This window comes from Helobdella robusta (assembly GCF_000326865.2).
Source record: "Helobdella robusta unplaced genomic scaffold HELROscaffold_21, whole genome shotgun sequence".
In the NCBI taxonomy this organism is placed as follows: Eukaryota; Metazoa; Annelida; class Clitellata; order Rhynchobdellida; family Glossiphoniidae; genus Helobdella; species Helobdella robusta.
In genome coordinates this window covers 1,664,521-1,689,163 of record NW_008704124.1, presented here as the reverse complement: position 1 = coordinate 1,689,163, position 24,643 = coordinate 1,664,521, and the positions used below count along the sequence as shown (strand labels likewise).

Below are 24,643 nucleotides of genomic sequence, written 5' to 3'. Positions count from 1 at the left end.
ATGAATACATGCAGACATGTACAGAAGGTTCGTCTTTCATCAAATCATTCAGTCCTCGATGCACAAAAATGGACATGTGCTGTTTGTTCTTCCTCTGAAGACATATGGGTTAATTTGTTTTGCTTTGTTGCAGAATGTCACATTTATATTTGAGATTCATTATGTCACAACTTTATAAAATAAAAAATAGTGCAGCATGAAAGTTTTAAATATTTACTGCTGATAAATGAATTTTGTATGTTTTTTTGTTGATACAGGCATGTTTAAGCTGTTCCCATGTTGGATGTGGCAAGTATATCGAGGAACATATAAAGCTTCACTACAATGCAACAAAAGTACTTCAATTTAAAATTTGATCTTTAAAAAATTATGAAAACATTTAGTTTTAATAATAGCACAATTATATTACAATTCATTATTTACAGCATCCCATATCCATGAATGTTTCACAGAAATATGTTTACTGGTTAGCTTCGTTCACTGTCATCATTGTTACATTTATTTTCATTACTTTGAAATTATAAATTTGAATCATCTCCTTTGCACACATTTGCTCACAGTGTTCATTTATTTGCATGTTCCATCCTCTTTTACGACACCTGCTCTTAGGGCTTGGTTCCTATTCTTTCAGTTATTCCCTAGCAAACCAGGCCATTCGTTTTTTGAAGCCATAGTTTTGCATTTTTTGTTATTTTGTTTTCATTTGTTTATTTGGTATAATAACACGAGGTTTACTGGTTGCACTAATGCTGAATGCACCTGCTGAGGTGGTGTTCCAAGAAGAGAGTTGTTTTTAATTGATTCATTTAATTTTTTATTCAAAAGATGCACTTACACCCTATTAACAATCTACTTTCAATTGCCCATTAATATTTTCAAGGTGATTTATTTATGGATGTCGTTATATAATCATTTTAATTTACCTAACGTTTAAATACTTCCAGCTATGAATGTGACAACTATGTACTGAATGATAATGCCGCTGGTGATGTGAAGATATTGAGGAACTGCTTACAGGCTGTATCAACACAGCAACATCAGAACATCCAGTCTAACAACCCTCAACATCTCAATCATTCTTCATCAACGGTTTCATTGAATGAGATTGCTTGTCGGAGGAGTAACAGAGTTCAGAGGTCATCGTCCAACATCATTGCTTCACTCTTGCAAATAACTTCAAAGTGAATTCTTTTGTTGCCCTACACAATTGTTACTTTGGTTTATTGGATTAATTTTTATTTTTCTGAAAATAAATATGCAGACAAATAAATTAATATAATCTATGGATTTGGTTTTTGTTTGAAATATATTATGTGCATGCACTATATATAAAAATGTAATTAATGTTAGGAACATGATGGTTGACAATGCCCAAGAAGTTGCCTACACTGAGTTATGGTTTAGAAGATACTATCTGCTTGCTCACTTCTTCAACAAATGGAAACTCAAATCTTCGAATTTGCAGGTTGTTGCTGCTGTTTCATTTAGCTGCCTGGAAAGTAGTCATTGTTGTTTCTAATTATTTCTGTTTCAAATGTGATGCATTATGAAGAATGCAAAAAAGTACAAATAGTTCATTCACTTACTAAATTATTGGAATTATAGTGTGGTGTGTCCGTCGAAAGTGATGACACAGAAGATGATAGCATGTGCACGCCTAAGAGGAATAACAAAAGGATGAGATGGCAGACCTCTCCAGTCAGTCCAGTCCGATCGAGCAAGAAGAGAAAACATTTCATACCTGGAGCTGTCGGTTTACAAAATCTTGGAAACACCTGCTACATGAATTCAATACTTCAAGTTTTGAGGTTGCTGTATTTTTAATTTCCATGTGTGAATCAGTTTTTGTGCTGAAAATAATTGTAAAATATTTTAACATATTTTAATTATTTATAGTAAAATCACTGTTAATTTCGTTCAACTTTTTGTGTTTATCTAAATTTCCGAAACTTCTTTTCCCCTGTTATTTGTCTGGCATAATAGATGTCAGATAATTTTTCAATTTCGCTTTCTAGATTTTTCTCTATCAGGCTTCTTCCCATCATATTGATTAATATTTCCGTTCACTTTCATTGATTAATTTTTTGTAAGATAGGGATATGTTTGTTGAATTTTTCTGACTTTTGTAGATATATCTCCTTAAACATTTTAACGTAAAAATCACAGACCATTTTGTCTCCATTCAATAATCCAACTTTAAAATTAGCTAATCGGTTTATGTTTCTTTTTCTTGCAATATTTTTAATTAATATTTTCATCAATCATTTATTTTAAATTATTTCAGGCATTTATCACAATTTAGTAAAGTATTCATAGAAGAAAATGCAAACAGGAAGATTAGCTACCCAGACAAGGCTTCTGAATGTTTAAATGCAAACAAATCTGACAATAATGGTTTCATAAAGTTACACAAGGATGTGAGTACATCTGAAGATAGAAATGTCCATCTACTAGCAACCTCAGCAGAACAAACGCCTGCAAGCATCTTAGAACAGAACCTTTATATGGTTGATACTGCAAATGTTCTCAGCCAGAACTCCGTCTCATCTGAATCAGCTGACAGATTATCCGTGTCATCGTCAACGATATCCTCTTCATCAACCACGTCATACAGTGCCACGTCATTAGCTGCTTCTTCTCAGATCGATGATTGTACCTCAATAAACGAACCCAGTGTAACTTTAACTGATGAAACATATGCAATAGAAAATGAACAAGAGACTAAAAATGCTGTTGTTCTCACAGTACCAACAAACACTGCTCAGGTTGAAACAATTACAGAGGACTTTTGTCTGGGGAACTACTTGGTATGTTTACAGTTTGTTAACTTATCTTTTGTTTGTAGTTTTATGAAGTTTTATAAATAGAAGATGTATCCATCTATCTATGAAAATATTTAGTTTTTGTCACCTTATTTTTTTGGATGAAAAATAGTTGTAAATTTAATAAAAACTCTAAGATTATGGTTCATTTCAAATAACAAATTAGAAAGAGCTAAAGCAATGTGATGTTTGATGTAATTAAAGGTTAGAATAGTATTAGTTCCCTTGCCTGTTTACCTACACAGATTATTAAGGAGTATATTGACCTGTTTCTGCCATTTTTCCCTTTTTTATCAGCCTGTGCCTTCATTCTGGCTCTTTTCCATTAGCTTTCAAAAACGCTGTGGTAAGCCCGGAAAAAGTGCATTGAACAAAAATTCAAGTTATTGGCCTGTGTCAGACCTTGTTTTTTGTCTAAAGTTGTTGAACACACAGTCTTTCAGCAACCTGTCATTCACTTAAACACCAATAAACTCTTTCTGGTGTACCAATCTCGTTTTCGTCAGTTCCATTCGACTGAGACGGCTTTATTGGATGTTTGTTCTAATTTGTATTCCTCCACAGATGCTCAAAATGTATCATTGCTTGCTCTTTTAGATAAAAGCATTCATTGGCTTTGATTGTGTTGATTACTCATTACTTTTATGCATGCTCCAATATTCATTTGGAGTATCGGGTGTTGTTCTTCAATGGATTGAGTCATATCTTTCTGGTCGTATACAAGAGGTTCTGTTCAGATCTTACTTGACACAAGTTGAAACTGTGCCATACGGTGTTCCACAGGGTCGGTTCTCGGTCCCCTGTTTGTGTTGTACACTGCTGATGTCTTCAAAATCATTGACAGTTATTAGTTCAACCATCACGGTTTTGCTGATGTATTAAGGGAGTTGCCCCTAAATATTTAACTGGCAGAGTCATTCCTAAGACATTGCCACTACTGAGTCAAACATTGCGTTCTGACAATTCAGGTTTACTGTTTGTACCTAACACAAAATTGGCTTTTGGTCAAAGGAATTTTTCCGTTATGTGTCCTGCTGTCTGGAATGGTTTGCCTAGGGACCTTCGTGATTCTGCATTGTCTGTTATTCATTTTTGTAAAAGGTTGAAACAACATGTTTTTGTCCAAGTTTACCCATGCTCTAATGTCTTTTTCTCTCCATTTATTGCATTGCTTTAGTAAAGTGCTACGCATTGTACTGCAATAAATCGTTAGCGCCTCTGAAATCTTTTTAAAGGGCGCTTACAAACACATCAATAATAATAATAATAATAATAATAATGGTTGAGAAAAGTGAAAACAATAATTATTTGTTTAGAACAATGCATTAAAAATTTGTTGAGTGGTCAGTTGGTCATAGTTGAGAAGCCCATTTAAAAATATTAAAAATTTACAATAAACACTCCCATCTTAAATCTGGTTACACAGGATGTTACAAATAAAATTATTTTATTAATTGATGAAAATTTGCTTTTCTACTTTAAATATTATTTGAATGAATTGTTTTCAGAACATGGATAAGGATTGCATTGAAGTTTGTGGGGGGAAGTTGAGCTTGGAGCAGGACGGATTGGAAGCAAAGCAACCAACCACGACTGATAACAGCATCATTTGTAATTTTCAGCAATTCGTCAATTCAGATTTTAAAATTTGTGTGAATGATGCTGAAAATAACACTTCAAAAAATTATTTCTCCAATGTTGGCAACAAACTTGTTCCGATAACAAGTTCGCATAATAGTTCGTGTGGTTTGGAAAGTAATGTTTCCAGTCTTGAGAGTATTTCTGATTTGTCCTCTAAAGATGTTAATAATGCTAACTGCGACAATGTTGCAGCCACAAATAATCCTGTTAAAAAATTGAAGGCCAGCAGGAAGAGAACACCCACCAAATTGTAAGTGACTCATCATTTAATGCTCCTATCAGTATGATTTTCATTTGATAGTCTATCAAATTGCACTATGACAGGTCATTGTCTCACGAATTGAACTCCTTACTCCGAATCATGTGGTCTGGCAAAATGAGCATGGTCAGTCCGCATAAAATGCTGTACGCTGTCTGGAACATCATTCCCTTCTTCAGAGGCTACTCTCAACAAGATGCTCAAGAGTTCCTAAGGTTGTACGCGTTTTTTTAATTTTGGTTGTTTTTATTCCAATTTATTTTATTAATCTTACTTTTACTTTTATTTCAATTGACATATTTTTATAATTATAGCTAGTACATTCTCACGTGGATATTATGTACATTATCCTCCTACCTAGACTTGTGGCTATAGTGACGTCTTCTGACATTTATAGTTAATATGTAAATGCACTTTGTACGTGATGTGATAATCGTGATCTCCTTGCATTTGAACACTCACTGTTGCACAAATTAGGAGCTTTCAACCATTACACCCTCAAGCCCCCTCTTATTTATTTTCATTTATTTATTATATACTCGTATTTATATGTTGATTTGTTGTTTTCATTTTTAGTGAATTCTTGGACAAGGTTCAGTCGGAGATAGACATAAAGAATTCCAAAAACAGCAATATTAACGGGAAGAGTAACTACGTCAGTGATGCCGTTAAAAGCAAGAATGAAGTAGAAGCTGCCTACAAAACAAACTGCCCACTCGTAAACAGTAATGAGAATGAATGCAGCACAAAAAATCGGAACAGCAATCATGAATACAACTCATCAGATAATAATAAATGTGATAACGGCTGTGTGGCTCTAAACAGTGGCACGAATATGACGGAGGACATCGTCACTCAGTTGTTCCAAGGAGAGCTTATTAGTCAGGCAATAAAATCCTTTTGATATGATAATAATATGTTCCGTATTTCATTCACCACATATTTTTTAAATTTTTATTTCTTCGTTAAAAGTTTTATGTTTTAATTTTTGTTCTTTGTTATTGAACAGGTGCACTGCCTGACGTGCGGTTACCACTCCAGCAGGAAAGAAGCCTTCATGGATCTCTCTCTCGAATTTCCTATCCGCTTTCACACAAGGACTGGCTCCAATAGAATTAATAGTTTGTGCAAATTAGAAGGTATGTACAGTATAATTTTTTTCCAAATAATTTTAATAATGAAATTTTAACAACGAATTTTTCCAGAAATGTTGAGACAGTTCATGCGCATTGAAAAACTGGATGGGAAGATATATGCTTGTGAACAATGCAATTTATGTATGTTTTATTTTTTTTTTATAGTCATTCCACCTATATTCAATTTAATTTTTTGTGGACTGATTATTTTCTAATAATGAGATCAAATATATTTTTTGTTTCAAATTTCTAAACTACTTTTATAACTATAGGCACAAGTGATGGAGCTAGCAAAGAAGTCACAGGACCAACAATATATACTGAGGCAGAGAAAAGGTTCCTCATCAATAAACTACCCAGCGTTTTAAGGCTTCATCTCAAACGATTCATGTATTGTTTTTCCATTGTCTTTATTTTATTTTTTTTATTAATCTTCTTTAGAGCAATATAATTTTTAAGCATTTTTTGCTAATTTCTTAGTTTAATCATCGTTTTGATAGTTATTTTGAAAACCTCTGTAAATTGGTTGTTGCTGATAAAGTTAATGAATTTATTTGGAACTGATGATCAACCAGGTGGTCTGGTAGAAGTAGCAAGGGCAAGATAAGTGTCAACGTTGCCTTCCCTCATCATCTTGATGTGTCAGAATTTTGTCATCCGGATGTGATAACTGACAGTTTCCATTACAACCTGTCAGCCGTTGTCATGCACCACGGCAGAGGTTTTGGGTCGGGTCATTACACTGCCTACTGTTGGAATAACGATGCCGGTACTTCTTCTTGATTCTTCTTTTCAGCATCGTTTCTAGATCAAATTGACTTTTTTTTACATTTCTTAAAAAATTAAAATCGCCATCTATAAAATTCGAATTGTATGCACTCATCTACAATTTTTAAAGGAACAACTTTAAAAGCCTTCGTTAAGTTTTATCGTGTTTAAAATAAGCTTTCAAATTAAAAATTTAAACTTTTTATCTCTAACTTATGAACTCAAATGATCTGATAGGATGTTAAAGTATTTTTTCGTAAATTTATGAAACTTGTGTTATATTCCTTGAAAAAAATGTTAGATTCATGGTTACATTGCAATGATGCGAAGATGCAAAAAGCCACATTGGAAGATGTGCAGAAGGCCCAAGCCTACATCTTAGTATACACCAAGCTCCCTTCAAACCCACACAATGCCAATCTTCAAAATAGCGCAACATCTAACAAACGAAACAACACAACATTTAGCGAATCTTCACCGCTATGTCCCCCTGACGTTTGTCCAAGTTCACTTATGGTGAGCAAAAAAACAACTCCAAGAAGAAGTCGGATACCAAAATTTGCAGACGCCAGTAGGAGATTGCGCGTAGAGAATCAAGGATTGTTTTCAGTCAAACGAACTCAAACAACTATTTGGTGATTAAGTCGTTACACATCAACAATTTCAAATGTTATCAACATTAAAGGCGTGCCGCAGCTTATGTCGCAGCTTATGTAACAAACTTGTATGCCTGTATAGATATAAACGTATGTACATATATTTTTAAACGATATATATACTTATGTGAATTGTTTTAAGAAAATCTCGTTCGATAAAATAATTTATTTTACAATGTGACATTTTTTTTAACGCATAAGACATTTTTTGTTAACTTGTAGGTTGCAGTGTTCAGAAATTCGTTTAAAAATCGAGCAGTACCTATATACGCATGAAATGTAAAACACTTCTAGTGTTTTTGTGCTTTCAACATGAATGTCGTTTGCGTTCAATGTGTGAAAATTTAACAAATTGTGACTTGATCAGATAATTAAGAAGTTTGATGTCTAATTTTGCAATGAGGTCCATTTTATATTCAATTTAAGTAAAATATATATATATATATATATATATATATATGTGTGTGTGTGTGAGTTGCAGAACTTTTGACTTGTTTGCATGTTAGGAGAAACAGTGCATGTGCCTCACATTACATTTGTAAATGAAATTTTATGTTTTTGTCTTCAGCATTTGTGTCGTTACAAATATTTTGTTATGTGTATAATATCGTAATTCGTTTGTTTTACTTGTTTAGAAGTTTTCATTTTATGTAATTGATACCTCAGGTATAATAGTCTTTACATCCAAATTATCTTGTTTTCTACTGACTTTTTGTGTTCCTTGTAAAATTATGATAAATTTACGACATAATTTTTCATACATATATTCAATATAAGAAATGGCAAGACGAATTCACAAATAAATTAAACGTACAATGAATGTGTCTGTACTAGGAATGTATGAAACGAAAGTGACAGGAGAATTCCATTAGCAACTGCAGGAATATTTAAGTCTTAAGCATATACATCAGTGAAAAGAAAATCTAAATATGCTGTGTTTTATCAAGGTGACAAGAATATATTTGAAACGTCTGAATTGAAAAGAAGAGCTCCTAAAATGACGAAGAAAATTATGAATATTAAATTTAATTGTAAAAAAGAATGATTTAAGAAAATATATTCTAAATTAACATGCGTTGTCGCTCTTTTAAATCTTTAAAATAATTGCGGACCTACTCGGACGAAGTATAAAACTATGTATAAGCTGATGGCGGAGGAGATATTGACACGATCTCCATTCGACTGAATGCCTTTGGTGCAACGAACAAGACGAGAAAACAACAATCAATGGTGGAGAAAATAATTTGAGTAAAAAAAAACATTAAAATGATAAAATTAAATGATAGGTATTGTAACGATGGAGCGTTGAAACATCTGCTCTTCATGTTGACTGACTAACAGTCAGTCAGTTTTCTACCGAAGTATGGTGATAAGGAATATGGCTTTATAACATATCTGTTCAATAAAAATTTTCGCTGCGTTAAATTAAATAATTGAAAAGTACAATAAGAATACATGTTTAATATTGATCAAATACGTTGCATTGTGTTAAGGATGGAATTACAAATAGTTACATGATGTCGTTGTCGTGTAGTTGTGTGTCGTAGCCAGGGTTTATGATGACGTATGAAATGTCCTTCCTGTTGCTGCTCATCGATGCTGTGTGTTTCGGGTATGTTGTGCGTATGATTAAAGCAACTAACTACATATAATTCATCTGTCATTATTTCAGAAAAACTCTATATAATATTTTTATAAAACTATACTGTATATATGTGTGTAAATTACACGTTAATGCACACGTATAACCTAAAACTTAAGAAACAGCGTTTGTTAATTCACAGTAACAAGTTCATTGTAATGTATACTGCACCATTTTTTTAAAGTCCGAGTATAATCATACATGACACTTGCAAGTTGCATACCACTGTTAGGTTCAAAATAGTTAGAAAAATTCATCTCTATACATTTCATAATTTGAGAGAAAACTCAAAAGACAGACTGAACCAACTTTGTTGCTTGAGTGGCAGACCAAGCCCGATGAGTCTGTTTTTTATCATCTGCTCAATCTCTTTCTCTGCATTGTCTTGGCTGTCCTTTTTGCTCAGCTGCATAATAATATTGATTCAGTCAAGTTTCAATTACCAATATTTCAACTATTCATGAAAGCAGCTTTCACGATAATGTTTGAATGCTAAGTAACAAACATTTAGCGTAATTGTGAAAGATTTATTACATTCTTTCAAAGTTCAGAAGAGTCAACAACACACAAACGGCGTTTATGAATACGGGCTAAACAACGCTGTGATTGGCGGGGACCCTTTTGTCCTATTCGAACCCGGTCACTGCGTAACAGGATCAGGCGACCTTGATTACTAGGTCATCACGTCGCCCCACGATCAATTTTCATGATCTTTATGATCCATCAGATAAAAAAAGCCCATTATTATTATTTCATCTTTTTTAATAACAATGAAATATACGTAACCTTTTGAATTCCATACAATACAAATACGCAAAAATATAAAACATGTAACTTGCCGTTATAACTTAAAATTTGTTCCCCAAACAATGCTTTTATTAATCGTTAAATGAGAGCAATCATTCAATTGCATTTCGTTATTTATAAGACTGACTGGGGACTGAATGTACGTACGAATATACCCACGCACTGAATGGAGCGAGCTAACACGGATGAAATAGATTGTATTGTACGAAATAAAAGAACGAACGGTGTTGATGACGTGGAAGATGGACCATTTATCTTGATTCTCAGTCCTGTATATCCCGATGGGCACCTGAAACGTTGTCGAACTCAACTTCTGATATAAACGGCCATACGTGCAGACATTCAGATTGGATTCTGACAGGCGGATCTGGAATGATGTTATCAAGCTTAATGCTAGGTTTGCCAACTATTCAAGTCAATCCGATTATTTTATAAAATAATTTCAAATTGATTATCTGCTGACAACATTAGCAAATAAGAATAGAAGCGAGACAAAGGAAACGTTACACATGACAGATGTCCAGATCCCACTTCCTGGTCGATGCCAATGAGCAGACGAACGAACTTTATCAGATAATTTTTCACAAATGCCTTTGAAAATGTTAGCCAAAATTTAACAAAAGAAAGAAAAAAAACATTTAGTAAACAAGCTTTATTAATCTGATAAGAACATTTAATATTTTAAAATTTATATTTCATTTGCAGAGTTTCTTTCAAGAATTCAACATTTTTGTTAATCTGCACTGTTTATCGTATGCTAAGACGCAAGATGAATTAAATTATTTCCAACGCATGCATTATGCATAACGTTGAAGTGTCGTTGTTGAATACAAATTACGGGAATTAGTTGACAATTTCTGGAAATAACCATAACTAGACAAATGTAACAGTCTTGCTAATGTTTAAATAAATTTTTGAAGTACTCAGATATTTGTAAGCAAACTAATAAAACCTGGTACAGGAGAGTATCCAACATGCTAGACGTGAAAACGTTACCAGCCGCGAAAGGGAGCCTGAACATGTAATAGAGGTGGGAGCCCTTCTCTTTCTCTTTCTGCATTCAAATTTTGCATTATTATCTCCTTTAAAATAAAAAACGATTACATTTATTATTCTTCATCCACAGTTCTGAAATATCCAGATCTTCTTTAAAACTCTTCCTTCTCACGTAGCTGCAAATATCTTTTCTACTCCATAAAAGTTGTGCATCCACAGCTGTACCACACAACACAACATAATCACGCATTAGTACGTACACGCAAACACCCACCGACATTCCGAATGTGTGCAGAGAGAACAGAACCACGTCTGCGCGTAATAACGTCAAATAACACATGCGAAATAATTAACGAAAGTTTTTACGTCTTTTTTCGTATCAAAAAATGAAATCTTACCTAGGATCTTACCTAACTCGAAAAAGAAACTATTTTAACATAATCATTACAGGAAGAAACCTTCTCTAATTTGGAGAGGTCGAGTGCATAGTTGTCCTGAGCTCTGAACTGCATGAATCTCATATTGGGAGCCAGGGAGAGTTCGGTGATGATGTTGGCATTGGGAAACAATCTGGCAGTGATCGTGAATGAACGAACGACCGATGACAATGAATACCGCATGGCATATATGATGATGGGCATAATATTATAAATCACACAAAATAAACATTATAGAAACACACAATCAGCAAAATCTCTCTCTAGAAAAATTCGTGTGCTACGACAAATTAGTCTGGCGCGCGCGGTTGTTTCGCGCTGTTTTTAATTGACTTAAAAATATTTGAACAGCACTAGTTTATTAAACCAGATAAAATTAAACTATTCACCATTAACATTAACCATGACTGTGCGTGAACTTGTAAATAAAAGAAAATGAAAGCCCTATTTCATGCTTTCAAGATGTTATTTATTCTATTTGTTAATAAACATTTTTTTTTGTAGACATAGACAGGCAAAGAAGAGAAACAGATGTTCGTATGCACGATCGGATCTAAGGGGTGCCGGTTACATTACATTTATATTCTTAACAAACATGGATTTCTATTTGATCAATGGACATTTTGTTTATAACGTATAAACATGGTTCAAATTGTTTCAGAAGTCTGTAAAAATAATTTTTTTACACAATGAATTGATCCACTTAACGAATTATTATTTAATGAAAGATCCAAACCTAAACATAGACTGAACGGCAACGATAGTGTTGCAATCAGAAAGCGTGTCCTCCTTGCCAGCGTTGGAACTCTCCTTGTTAGCCACCACAACGCAGTAGGCCTTGTGAATGCCAGCCTGGATCAGATCATCTAAGCTGCCAGTTATTTTTTCTTCATGTCAAATAATGATGCAATGCACAATCATGTGTAAACATTTTTAATAAAATATTTGCAAAATGTTCAATTAATCAGTTTACAAAAATGTATTAACTTTTCTATGGTTCCAATCATCCAGTAAACCATAGGAAAGTGACTCATTGTTTCAAGGAATGTTGGCTTGGGTCTAGCGGGTTCACAAGAGAATTAAACAACTTCAAGATGGATAAACAAATAAATTAATAAACAATTAAACAAAAAAAAACAATTAAAAACATAAAAGGTAATAAAAACAAAAAATTATTAAATGCAATTATTAAACAAACAAATAAATACATAAATTATCACTGAAATAAATTAAAATATAGAAAGAAGAAAGAATAAAAATGAATCTCAACTCTTCTTCCAGTAGAAGAACAATGGGATGAAGTGACCTCATGGGCCTCGAATGCGATCTCAGAGGAACAACAAAGTTGTAAAGTGCACTGTTGGCATTCTCGGCAGCCACGATGATGCTCTTATTGGCCCACTTGTAATCCAACGCTTGCTTGTACTTGCAATGATCACACGTCTGTCAAATGTCCTTCTTAATGCCAATGACGAAAATCATTTTGTTCGTATAAATTGCAAAAAATGAAATAAATAACCTTAGTAAGGTGGAGGCAGCACAGAGGACGAGCAGTCTTAACGAGATGGCAGAGTGTTTGAGTCGTTCCAATGTACGGAGTAACAGGAGGAAAGCCACAAAAAATTCTTGAAAATGGTCAAAATGCTTCACAATTTTTAAAATAATAATGATACAACCAACTATACATTCACAAGACTTCGCTCAATTAATGCCACCGCTACATCGAAAATCATGCTCACGAACGAGGAAATGATTTTTGTTGTTGCATGCCAATTTATAAATTAAATATGAAAAAAAATAGATGGTACCAACTCTACATCATCAGCATCTTTGTCTGAAGGATCGTACAATACTTCGTCGTCCTTCTCTTCGCTACCATTATCCTTATCACTACCATCCTCTTCTGCTTCACATGCATCGGCAACCTCCTCACTTTCTTCCACCCCGTCACCTCGGCAACCATCCTCTTTCTTCTCCTTTTCTTCTTCTATCACACCATCTTCCTCTACATTTTCCTCTTCCTCCTCGTCGTATTCATAATCCACGTCCAACTCACTTGTAGAGTTCTCCTCGGAAGCCAGGTTAGCAGGCTTGGCATAAGATTTATAGAGAACCATGGGAGGAGCCGCTAGGCAGTTAGATTTGTTACTTTCGCATTTAAATGTAGAAAAAGAAATAAACTTGGGTTTACGGAGATGCTGTGAAGTCTGGAAATTTGGCGTAGAGGTTGATGTTGAATTGAACATTACGGCGGGCGCTGAACTTGGTTCAGCCACTGAATTAATGCTATTCGTTGCATCTTGGTGTTGATGAACGGAAGAATAATATGTTGGTTCGTTCAAAATTTCAGAAGAAAGAAGAGGAGTTTTCATTTTAAATGGAGGGTTTTTGGAAAGAGGAGGTTGAGTTTGTTGTGAAGAAAGATGACAATCTGAATATTTATTTATATTTAATTTATTATACTTTAAAATAGTTTTATATACTTATTAATTAGCTCCGACAAACGCAAATGTACTTTCATTGTTTACTAAGTTGAAAATGACATTTTTTTTCTCCACAGAATCTACAAACTAAAGCCACACATATTACGTACATTTGTTAATGCCAACGCACAATGCGTATGACAGATTTTGAAATTAGCACGAGCAGCATCCAAACGACGTCAGCGCGCACGAACCCGAAACAGGATGCCCATGTGGCCTAAGCTAACTCGTTCAATAGAGACTAACAACGCGTTATATTGATGATTTTAAAGAAATGTTAAACATTAAAGAAAAGAGATTAAAGAGAGACAGCACAGAATAAATGACTGACCACGAGAAAGTGACGGTCGCTGAGACTTCAGATTTTCTTTCCCACTTCTGTGCAGTATTCTCTTCGACGTTCGTTTGAAGGAGGCTCCAAGGCTACCCACGACACCAGCTGTGTTACAAAAATAAATGCCAACTATCGACCTTCATCAAATAGAATATGTCTTTGTAGAAAAAATTCATAACGGCCAAAAATTTTGAGTTTGGGTAAAAACGTTAGAACAGCGTTAAAAGACGTTCGAAAATTAGAGCAGCAGATTTCATTGTTGTGATAACAACCTACCAAAAAAACGAAACTAAAAAAGACAAAATAATCAGCTTATGTATGACCAAACTACAAAAAACATAATCTTTAAACATTATTAGAATAAACAAATGATTTCAAAGGCTTGTGACATATTATTGCATAATTGAATGATTGAATATAACAACCAGAAATTGGAATAAAAACAATAAAAACTAAGAAAACAACAACGGTTGCTTATATTTGGATGGGCAAGTACAAATGCCGAATTTTCTTCCTTGGTGATGGACATGTAGAAGCAAATGTTTTCAGGCTGCATGATGTGATGGGGACCCGGATTCAACAAGATGGATCCGCAATCAGGGTTCACTTTTATTCCAACCAGAGCAACACCATATCTTACAATGTAATAAAATATACGTCAAGTAAAAATAAAATATAGTGAAAAATGATATTATAAAAAAAGTTAAGCAACACACAAGAAAATAGTGAGCGTTTTGAATAATTAAATGAGGTATTTTGATGAAGACGCTAGCTGTGGAAATAATTAATAACTAATTCATGCATTGATAGACGGCGATAGTGAGTAACGTGCGTGAAGCGTCTTGTTCGACACCACACGTGGCTTGCAAGTTTATCCTAATTAAACATGCTTAAGCGGTGTTATTTTGGGATCTCGGAGAATTTACCACGTTGAGTACCACTTACATTGTACTCGGTATGCGTTTGCTATTTCTGACGACTTTATAAATGCTACAACTCTAGTTTCTACAAGTGGAGCATTTGACACGCCCACACCAGCAGTTGTATTCACCAGCAGAATTGATAGCAGTGGACTATCACCATTGGACTATCACCATAGGCCATCAACACCGACTTTATTCCTCTGTTCAGGAAACGTAAATCATCCAGGTATAAAAACAAAAATCAGAAATCAATCATAACTGATGCATAGAGGAGAACAACTAAGTTGGAAAAGAAATAGTCTGACGAAGTGTCTTGAAAAAGATGTGGAACATTGTACAACACAATGACATCTTATTTTCCATTACATTCAAACACAAAGTGATTAAAAATGGAAACATGCAAACTTGCGGTGAGCGTGGAAGGAAGCATACGTAAATGACTTATTGACATATTCGCCAAAAAATTGACTCTTGCATAGCTGGATGTCGTATATCTCGTTGCCACTGCAGTAGCCATAGAGGTGCATCCATTCGTCGCGAGCCGTTTGACCCTCACTTTAAGAAAAATTATTATTTTTTGAGAATTCGCGTAATTACATTAACCGTGTTTTTGATAACTGCAGGCAAACATTTGAAGCATTCAAGTGAAAATTCAACACTGGAATAAAAATAACGAAAATTAACAGAAGAATTTCAATAATGACAATGAGATAAAAATTAGCAAACAGAACATTAAATAAACCAAAAAACAGCATGCCAATGAAACAAACATGAAAATAAAGCACAGAAAGTACATGATGCATGCCGGCCAAGTAGGACGAAAAATAAATGCATAGATACCGATGCAATGCTTGATAACTTGATCTATTTACAATGGCTGTGCTATTAATGCAGTTTCTGCTGCTGCTGCTGCTACTCATGATGGCGATGATGAGGATGAAAATAATGTTCTAGTGAGACAACTACTACACGTCATTTCTTATGTAATGTTACCTGCAACGTTGTTTACAAACCACAGAACGTAATTATAGCTAAAGCAAAATAATCCGTGTGTCTGTATTTGAAACAAAAGAATATAAAACTTACCGCAAAAAATATTTCTGATAGAAATAAAAATTACCCATCTACTCGACACCTTTTACAACTTATCTTTTTATTTTTTTATATCTTATCAAAAAATTTAAACAAATTTTTAAATTAATTGTTCTCGTGAAAAAACTGAAAAATGTTGACATCATTAAATATTTAAACCAAAAGAAAAAAACTATTAACTGAACGACCGAATGACGGTGGACAATAAAATAACTTGGAAATAAAAAATATCTGCCAGAAGAAATGAGAATGGATGGTCCAACTACTGAAACAAAGGTGAAAAGTACGTACGCTCCTCTGGAAGTGTGCAGCAGGAGAGTTACCAGGGTGGACATGCCGGGAAACAAGCAATTGTTCGCCAGCAGTGCATATTTGAATTCGTCCTCGCAGACAACATGTTCTTCAGCATTTCAGATTGCATTGTCATTAAAGTTAAATTTCACTTTTTGCGAATGGAAATTTGAATTAAAGGCTCAAAACAAACGAAATCTTAAAGTTAACAAAACATACGAAGCAATGAATACAACTGAACATACATACATACATACATACATACATACATACATACATACATACATACATACATACATACATACATACATACATACATACATACAAACAAACATATGTATATACACACAAATACATACACACACACACACACACACACACACACATACATATATATATATATATATACACACATACGTAGAAACATCACCCCAACTGACGTGAGAGCAATATATTAATATTAAACGCTAGCAATATTGCTGTTTGAGTTTGTTCCTTGTCTGTGAAATTATTGTCCATCTTCACGAAACAAGATTTACAAAAGTCATAGGATGGAGAAATTATAGAATTTTATATTCTTTTGCTACTTCAAATAATGAATAAGAATATCTTTACACAACCACAAAAACGTTGCAATTTAATATTCTAGAACTATCAACCACATAACTTTTTTTTCATATTTATTTAAAAAAAAACTCTCAATTAATTTTATTTGTTTTAATTTTTCAACAGTCTTTAAATATAATATTATACAAAAATAAGTTAGAGAGTATGAATTTTAAAAATGGTTCAATCAAACAGCAGTGACCAACCTGCGAAGTGGACATGAAGTTTGCTCTCCGGCCTAAATATTTGTACATACTGGGGACAGCGGGGGGCAAAGTCCTTCACGGCCCACGATCTCAAAATCGTGTGCTGGTCCTATTAAAACAATTAACACAACATGCTGAAATATTCATAATCGCTATCAGTGGAAGTATTCTGTGTTATTCAATTGATATATCTTAAATAACAACTCTTGTATTAATTACTTTTAGAATTTCATTAAATTTTACTCAAACATTAGTTAAATAATACAATCATATTTGGATGAAAATGCGAAGAAAGCATCAAGTTGCTTGAACATTTATGTCCCAACTGGGGGTACATACGAATGCACAAACATCAATGTGAAATATTTACATAAATAAAATGAAAGTATGAATAAATGAATGCATCTAACTGCAGCAGTTTTGTCCAAATAGGTCCTTGCAGCTATCATAAAACATGCCTGAGCGTGTTGCATCCTGATGTCAACATTACTAATTCAAATTATGGTGTGGTTTAACACTATACAACAACAAAATCAATTGACAATAACATATCGTGAAACGGAAATTTGGTTGGAAAAGTTGTTTTGTTAATTGATCGCCATCATCCTCTTTTTTTACAAAGCGCCCCGCCGAGAAACAAGCTGCGGCTCAGGTACGTTCACGATCATCACAACAGTCTTAGTCAACAGTTTAAGTCTAAGCCCAATTTCTTTTCACAGAGTTTCTATCTAAAATACTCGACGTAGTCTAATTTCATCTTATAAGAATGTTCAATATTTTCAACACAACTAACCTAGCTTCATTTATTTTTTCCTTTTTATATCACTAAATCCACATCACTTCATCTTCCTTTCCCTCTGTCCAAATCGTCTTAACGTTTATTACTTAAATTTGCATTCCTAATCACAAAACTATTTCTTTTATTATATTCATTTAAACTTTCCTCTCTTTTGACTTTGAACTCATTTCCATTTAGATAATTTCCATCTCCTGCTCCTTGCAATATTCCACCGGCTAACATCATCACTCTGGCCGCAAAGCAGTAGAATCATTATCAGGCTTCAACACAAATTCAAATTAGATTAGATTACCCAAAACAAACCCTCAGTTCTGAACAATGCAAGCAAAAATAACATATTGCAACTCCATCGTACGTAAGCAGCCACCATCACATCACATCTCCAGCTCCTTACATTTCCACCAAGCCAACAAGTCAACACGATTTACAATTTATATAAATGATGTGAAGTAATAGAACCATAGTATCCTCTAATAAACGACCTGCATCTAGAGAGGTCCGAATCCTTAAGAGCCGATCCCTTTATATAAATGACACGTGCAGCCCAAATTGGTACCTGCAAACAAGTTAGCCAGACAAATGTTATTAACATACCGCAGGAATCTTTGCGAAATTCTGAATGAAGACGTCATCAGACTAATAAGAAATTTCAATGCCACGGCAGCTTGCAAAATTATTATTTTAAATAAAAAAACATAATTTAAATTAAAAACACAATTGAAAAAGAAGCAACTTGGAGTATGAGTTTCATGGTAGGGTCAAGATCACCAGAAGACAGCAGTATCACGTAGTAACTCTGTTTAATAAGTTCCATAATTACGCCCAACTAAAATTCAGAATATGACAAGTAGTGCAATGAAAAAAAATAAGATGAAAAGTACGTTGAAATTTTGAAAAGGCTAGACTGATATTTCTAAAAAAAATTCATTAAAACAGATGCTGCAAAACATTAATAAAAAAAGTACAAGTTAATCAAAATAATTTTTAAATTTAAAATAAACTCACCTGTACTTCAGGATGCGTGTAGAACTCGTTGAGGAAATCCATGATGGTGTCAGCATGCAGGACAGTTGCAACAACGACGACGTGACATTCCGTCTGCGACCTGCGGTTGTAGTTGCCTCCCATCTTCTGCCGCTCCATCCAAGTGAAAGCCAACTGCTCGAACTGTTAAAATGCCTGTAAACTTTCTGAACACGTACACAAGATGGAATTAACCAAATTCAATGAACAAATTAATAAACCTGCGTTGGCAGTGCAATGAATGCAGAGCAAATAAGAATAATCATGAAGAGTTTGCTGGGCCAGATATCTGGATAGACATCGCCATAGCCCACCGTTGAAAATGTCACTGTAACAAACCAGATGGAATCAAACAGAGTAAGAGGTCTGTGCCATGAAATCAAACACACAAATTAAAATCAAATGCAGGAATTGAAATCTTATTAAAACGACTAAAAAGCAATAAAAATATTAATGCAGTTAAATATAAAAATGATAGAACGGTACGAACTTGGTGCTGGCTCTCTGCAGATGTTGAATGCCACAAACACTAGTAAATACAAGGCATGAGATGGTGGCTACCAGGAAGATCAACTGCTGACTCAACGCTGATTGGGACTTCTGCATCACTCGATGCAGATCGCTCTATTTATGAGTAATTTCATTTGAAGGAGTTGAATAATTTTCATATGTTCATTTCCTCAAGACAGCAGAAATTTTATATAGGAAAAATAGCTGGACAAAGAAAGACTAACCAACATGTTGTTCAAGGCTTTCTTGGCTAGCCAACAATTTAAAAACACTGGTATAAACAGGTTTCGTAGTGGAAGATGAAAAATCTTGAAAAATGTTTCAGATGTGAAATAAATTTTTTTTAGCAGATATCAAACAACAAACTGCGCGATATAAAAGAATAAAACGTAAAATTCTTATAAACGTAGTAAAGTGACAAAAAGCTATTCACCGTGATGATGAAAGGAATTGTGTTGATGGCTTCAAGCAAAAAACCTGGAGCTAAAATTTGGAGCATTATATTTCCCTGAAAAATTTTCAAATGAAGGAAATATTAAAAAACAAGAAAAATGTGGATCAAACTAAAATCAATTACACTACGTAAATTAAGTTATTTCCAGTACAAAGATGTCAGCTAATTCAAGAAAAATATTCATAATGTCGTTTTACAACTCACCGAGCTGAGATCATTGAAACGATAATAACGTGCAACGAAGTAATTACCGGAATGCATGAAACATGCAAAAATCTCAGATGCCAGTAAGATTAACTGCTATATTCAAACACTATGAAGCATCAAAAGCAACTAATTAGCTTCAAATATACTAATATAAATAATATTAAAAATAATAATACATACGTACAACCTTATAACTGATATATGTGACAAGCAATGTTTCAGAAAAGCTGATGATGGCCACACAGACCTGGATACCCCAGAGCCAAGCATTTCTGTTCACCCAAAAGATGGCATTCCTTTCATTCAGTAACAACAATTAAACAGTAGTACATTGAGATGATTAAAAAACATTAAACATGCAAACATTAAAAGTTCCAAACAAAAATTTTGTTGTAATCTAGACAGATCTGCTGCAGTGTCGCCTGCAAAACAGTGTTAGACGGATCATGTGACTTTTAAACGTGTAGTAAAAGCAATTCCTTTGAGATTTTGAACAATCTTGGCCACATGGTAAAGAAAAATCAAAATGAACTCCTCCTTTTAATTGCCACTGAATGCATGTGTCCACTTTCCACTTTAATGTGTTTTCATTAAGTCTCACTCATAAACAATTTATCCCCTCCATGTCAAAACCAATTCACTGAAAATAACTCACTTGCATCCAACGGCACAAACATTATTAACTCCATCTACAAGCATTAAAAAATGTTATAAACGCTAACAGCAATAGTAACAAAAACAAATGAAAAAGCATTAAAAAAGAGCGCTGCCGGAACTATCTGAAAAATAATTTGTACGCAATGACTGGCCTGTAAGTATTAAGCTGGTAAGTATTGAACAAATAATAAAGTTTAGGTTCGCACTCAAATGTTTATAATTATTTCTTATTTTCATAGAGATTTGCTTTGTTAGTGCAGCCAATTACTGTTTAATAAAAATTAAAGTTTAAAATATTTCAACAGGTTCATTTCTTAAAATAAAAAAATAGGTATAAACATTCATTTTTTTAATTATTGATTTGTCACATAGTTTTAACTACCATGCAATAAACTTTTATAAAAATTGTTTTGTTTTGTGATAAAAACATAACTGAACAAAATTTGTAATGGAATTTGAAGTAAAATGAAAATAGGATTGATACCAATTTATATTTCCAGGACTGACGATTTTATTCAATGAGCAGTGTTCCTTAACATCACCTGACACCAACGAATTATTGTCCGATGAGATCATTGAGCTGAGAAGATCAAACACACGGAGTATGTAGATTGTAAAAAAAATAGTTAATAAATTGATGATAATACTTAAATCATAAAATGTGTAACAAAAAACATCATCTGATTAACCAAAATATACAAGTACAGTTTGAGAGATATGTATTTAAAATGAGGTACAAATGATATTTAACAGACAAGCCGTGCAAAGAATAATTTGTGGACAAAAAAGAAACTCAAAAAGAAATAGAATAAGAATGAAAAATAAAAACTGCACATAAAGTGTTGTTGCAGCAGGGAAAAAGTTGATTTAAGGCTTTGCTGTGCTGCCAGATAAAAATTTAGAAACGACATAGCAGAGGGAAAGCTAACAATATAGTGTGCAGAGCAAATAACAAACCAATGGATGCATAAAACATTGAAACTGTATGGCAGCTTAACATGGCATCATTTGTAAGGTCTGTTATTCGTACATATTTATTACTTGATATTAATTTTCAGATCATAAATTAAATAAAAACGGTAGCTATCAATCAGTCAACCAAAACCAACACTTATCGAATCATTTCAAACAATTAAAGATTGATGATTCTAAGAAACTGCAAAACTAAATTACGTTCAAATAATACAAATGTATTTTTTTAATTTGTAAAAATTTAGCATGCTTAATGCCCAGCTACTCTTTGCCACCTCGTGAAATTCTCAAGGCTTGTTATATATCAAATTATTTTTCATCATATCAGGAGAAAAAATCCAATTGTTCAAAAAAAAATGAAAATTTAAATTTAAAAAATATTGACAATTGCAATTTGTAATTGGATAAGCTTGTGATTTCAAATATAAAATGAAAACATTGAAAAATCGATGAAACATCTCATACAATGTGTGAACATTGGATTGTTATAAAAAAAATTTTATCCGAACAAATATGGTACATTGATCATCTTAAATTGAATATTCACGACCCAAACGTAAACAACATCATGAAGGGATTGAAACCGTCATTGAAACCGAAATTGTAATGATACATTCAATAAAACAAGACAATTGCGTTTTGGTGATGTTTTGATTTGACTAATTCCTTATCTTTATAATTTCTGTTGTTATTGTTGTTGTTGTTGTTAAATCCTAAAAATATACAGAACGAGTATTGAGCGAAAAAGGTTTTGATGCGTTCAATAATTGTATAATTGCATTTGCGAGGAACATAACACATTACACAAACACATACATCACGCATACACAAACCCATACAATTACATTCAGGATATAATAACGCTTTTGTAGTAGGGCGTTTTTTTTTTATTTTACTGTGAGAGTGTATTGTATTAACATCTGCAAAAATTTCCACCACTTGACGTTTAAGAAACCTCACAACATTGCTTGCAAGCTCGTTAAAAAATTATAAACTTCGATAAATTTAAACTAAATATAATTCTTGCGACAATCAGCAAGAAATACTTCATCCAACTTTAAAAGAATATGTAATAACATAATGAATTAAGTGCCTACGATTAAAAATGATAAGTGTTCACCATGGTTGAAGTTTAATTCAATGTGAAACCAAATGACCAAAAACTAGTTGATCAATGTTAAATATACGTTGTATTTGCTCCTTATTTTAATGCTTTGGATTGCAAGATGATGATGGCAATAACATCGTATTCTTTAAAGTCGTAATTTAAATTTGTAAAAGTGAACAGTAAGAAGAATGCCTAAGATGATAAAGGTTGAAATAAATTGAATGTTAACTAACCAGGAAGCATCTGTAATATTAATTGAGTGTTGGTCTAGAAGCACTCGGACCACATACAGAACGCAGGAAAGCAGTTTTATGAACAGATTGAAAATTCTTATTCGTAGGCCTGTGAACGCAAAAAATAAAAATATAAAGCAAATTCAAAAACGATTTCAGTTAGAACATAGAGCAATTAATTTAGAAACAAAATAACAAAACGTATTTGTGATCATCCAAAAAAAATTGTTTTCTCTCAGGTTTTTGCTCAAAGATCAACCAAATCAATGTAAATTAAACGTAGGCAGCTGAATCAAAAAGCTTGCAACACAAATGCAAAAATACAAGACACCTGATCAAGATGAAAAGCTTGTCAGTTAACCGAATATTAAGTTAAAAGTTCGTTTGAAAAATGTGCATAAAATTACTTGGAGTGGAGAATTAACAACACTATTAAATAAACCAGAGATAAAAAAAACCTTTAAATCATCGTTTAAAAACGGCACCACGTAAATGCCTGTCATCGAGCTATTTTCTCATCTAATCCTCATTATCCATTCTTTTGTCCAACTAAATCAACATACTTTTTTTCTAAACCAAAGCAAAGGCCTTGCAATTCATACATAGCATGTATGCACAATAGTTATTGGATGCGTCTGGTACTGATGCACAACTAAGAATCCAAAAACCCAGCAAAACATTCAACAAAATTGCCAAAATAAACTTACTTGTTGTTTGGTTCTGCAAAAAATAAATTTGTAATCTCTCTTTGAAGGTGTTTTCATTGGTGAAGAATTCAACCTTAACTCTGCTATGGTAAGATTGTATAATCGTTTAAATGAATTAATTATCTTGAACGGTAGATTGGCAGTATCAAAATACTTTCTGATTGTTTATTAACAAAAATTTTTATATTCTTGGAAGAAATAAAATAGCGTAACAATAAACTACATTATAACACAATTATTACATTTCAAAACAACGTTGTACTACGATTATGAGAGGGCAGATTGAAAACATTAAAGAGATATTAAACTTGAATTTGTTACAGAAATAACAAAAAATCAACATCGTGAATAATGAATAACATCCAGCTTAATTTTAAAAAACCATCAAAAAATAAATAGGTAAATGCACGATTCGCATGTAACACGTACTACACGAATTAACTATTTTGTGTTATAAAATTAACAATTACTTGGTCGTAGAATAAATTCTTAATGAATGAATGAATGAATGAATGAATGAGAATGCTTTCTTTATTATCGTGTGAGTATTGGGATGAATAAACATTAAAAATTTGTTGGAAAGATGTTTAAGAGTCAGTTCCTGGCAACGGACTCATTATTGGCATAAATAATTTATGAAATGGTTATTGTCCCTGTCCAGAAGTACCACATAGTTACGTATACATAGTGTACTTGGTACTTTGCAGTGATGCAGAGTACTGAGAGGGATGATGCTTTTTTCAATAAAGTTTATAATGGAAAAAATACAATAAGACAATTCCAGTATAAATTACCATGACTATGATTCATGTTTGACATATTATATTCGCTATCCTAAAAAGCATTTTTTTCACCTTCATAGTATCTAAATTAG

General features: G+C 33.2%; 2 protein-coding genes across 2 annotated transcripts; one reads left to right on the top strand and one right to left on the bottom strand.

Moving 5' to 3' along the window:
• HELRODRAFT_77936 (hypothetical protein) lies at window positions 1-7,265 on the top strand (the record flags this gene model as incomplete). Its single annotated transcript, XM_009018363.1, has 15 exons — window positions 1-108; window positions 258-335; window positions 426-466; window positions 945-1,120; window positions 1,377-1,465; window positions 1,504-1,604; window positions 1,647-1,808; window positions 2,438-2,675; window positions 4,765-4,937; window positions 5,299-5,440; window positions 5,732-5,861; window positions 5,928-5,999; window positions 6,146-6,248; window positions 6,434-6,627; window positions 6,928-7,265. 15 exons carry the CDS (start codon window positions 1-3, stop codon window positions 7,263-7,265), a joined length of 2,145 nt encoding a protein of 714 aa, XP_009016611.1.
• Window positions 7,266-8,031: 766 nt separating this feature from the next.
• Window positions 8,032-23,851, bottom strand: HELRODRAFT_111253 (hypothetical protein). The gene is made up of 28 exons (XM_009018362.1): window positions 23,770-23,851; window positions 23,063-23,171; window positions 21,724-21,789; window positions 20,280-20,388; window positions 19,656-19,739; window positions 19,412-19,545; window positions 19,143-19,287; window positions 18,904-19,065; window positions 18,632-18,694; window positions 18,378-18,454; window positions 17,510-17,573; window positions 17,100-17,208; window positions 16,288-16,396; window positions 15,310-15,459; window positions 14,450-14,616; window positions 13,210-13,595; window positions 12,977-13,026; window positions 12,684-12,789; window positions 12,435-12,607; window positions 12,152-12,223; window positions 11,901-12,035; window positions 11,186-11,297; window positions 10,684-10,785; window positions 10,241-10,322; window positions 9,955-10,124; window positions 9,234-9,330; window positions 8,797-8,881; window positions 8,032-8,677 (listed from the first exon to the last, which is right to left on the bottom strand). Exons 3-28 carry the CDS (start codon window positions 21,747-21,749, stop codon window positions 8,617-8,619), a joined length of 3,030 nt encoding a protein of 1,009 aa, XP_009016610.1. The 5' UTR covers window positions 21,750-21,789; window positions 23,063-23,171; window positions 23,770-23,851; the 3' UTR covers window positions 8,032-8,616.
• Window positions 23,852-24,643: the final 792 nt, after the last annotated feature.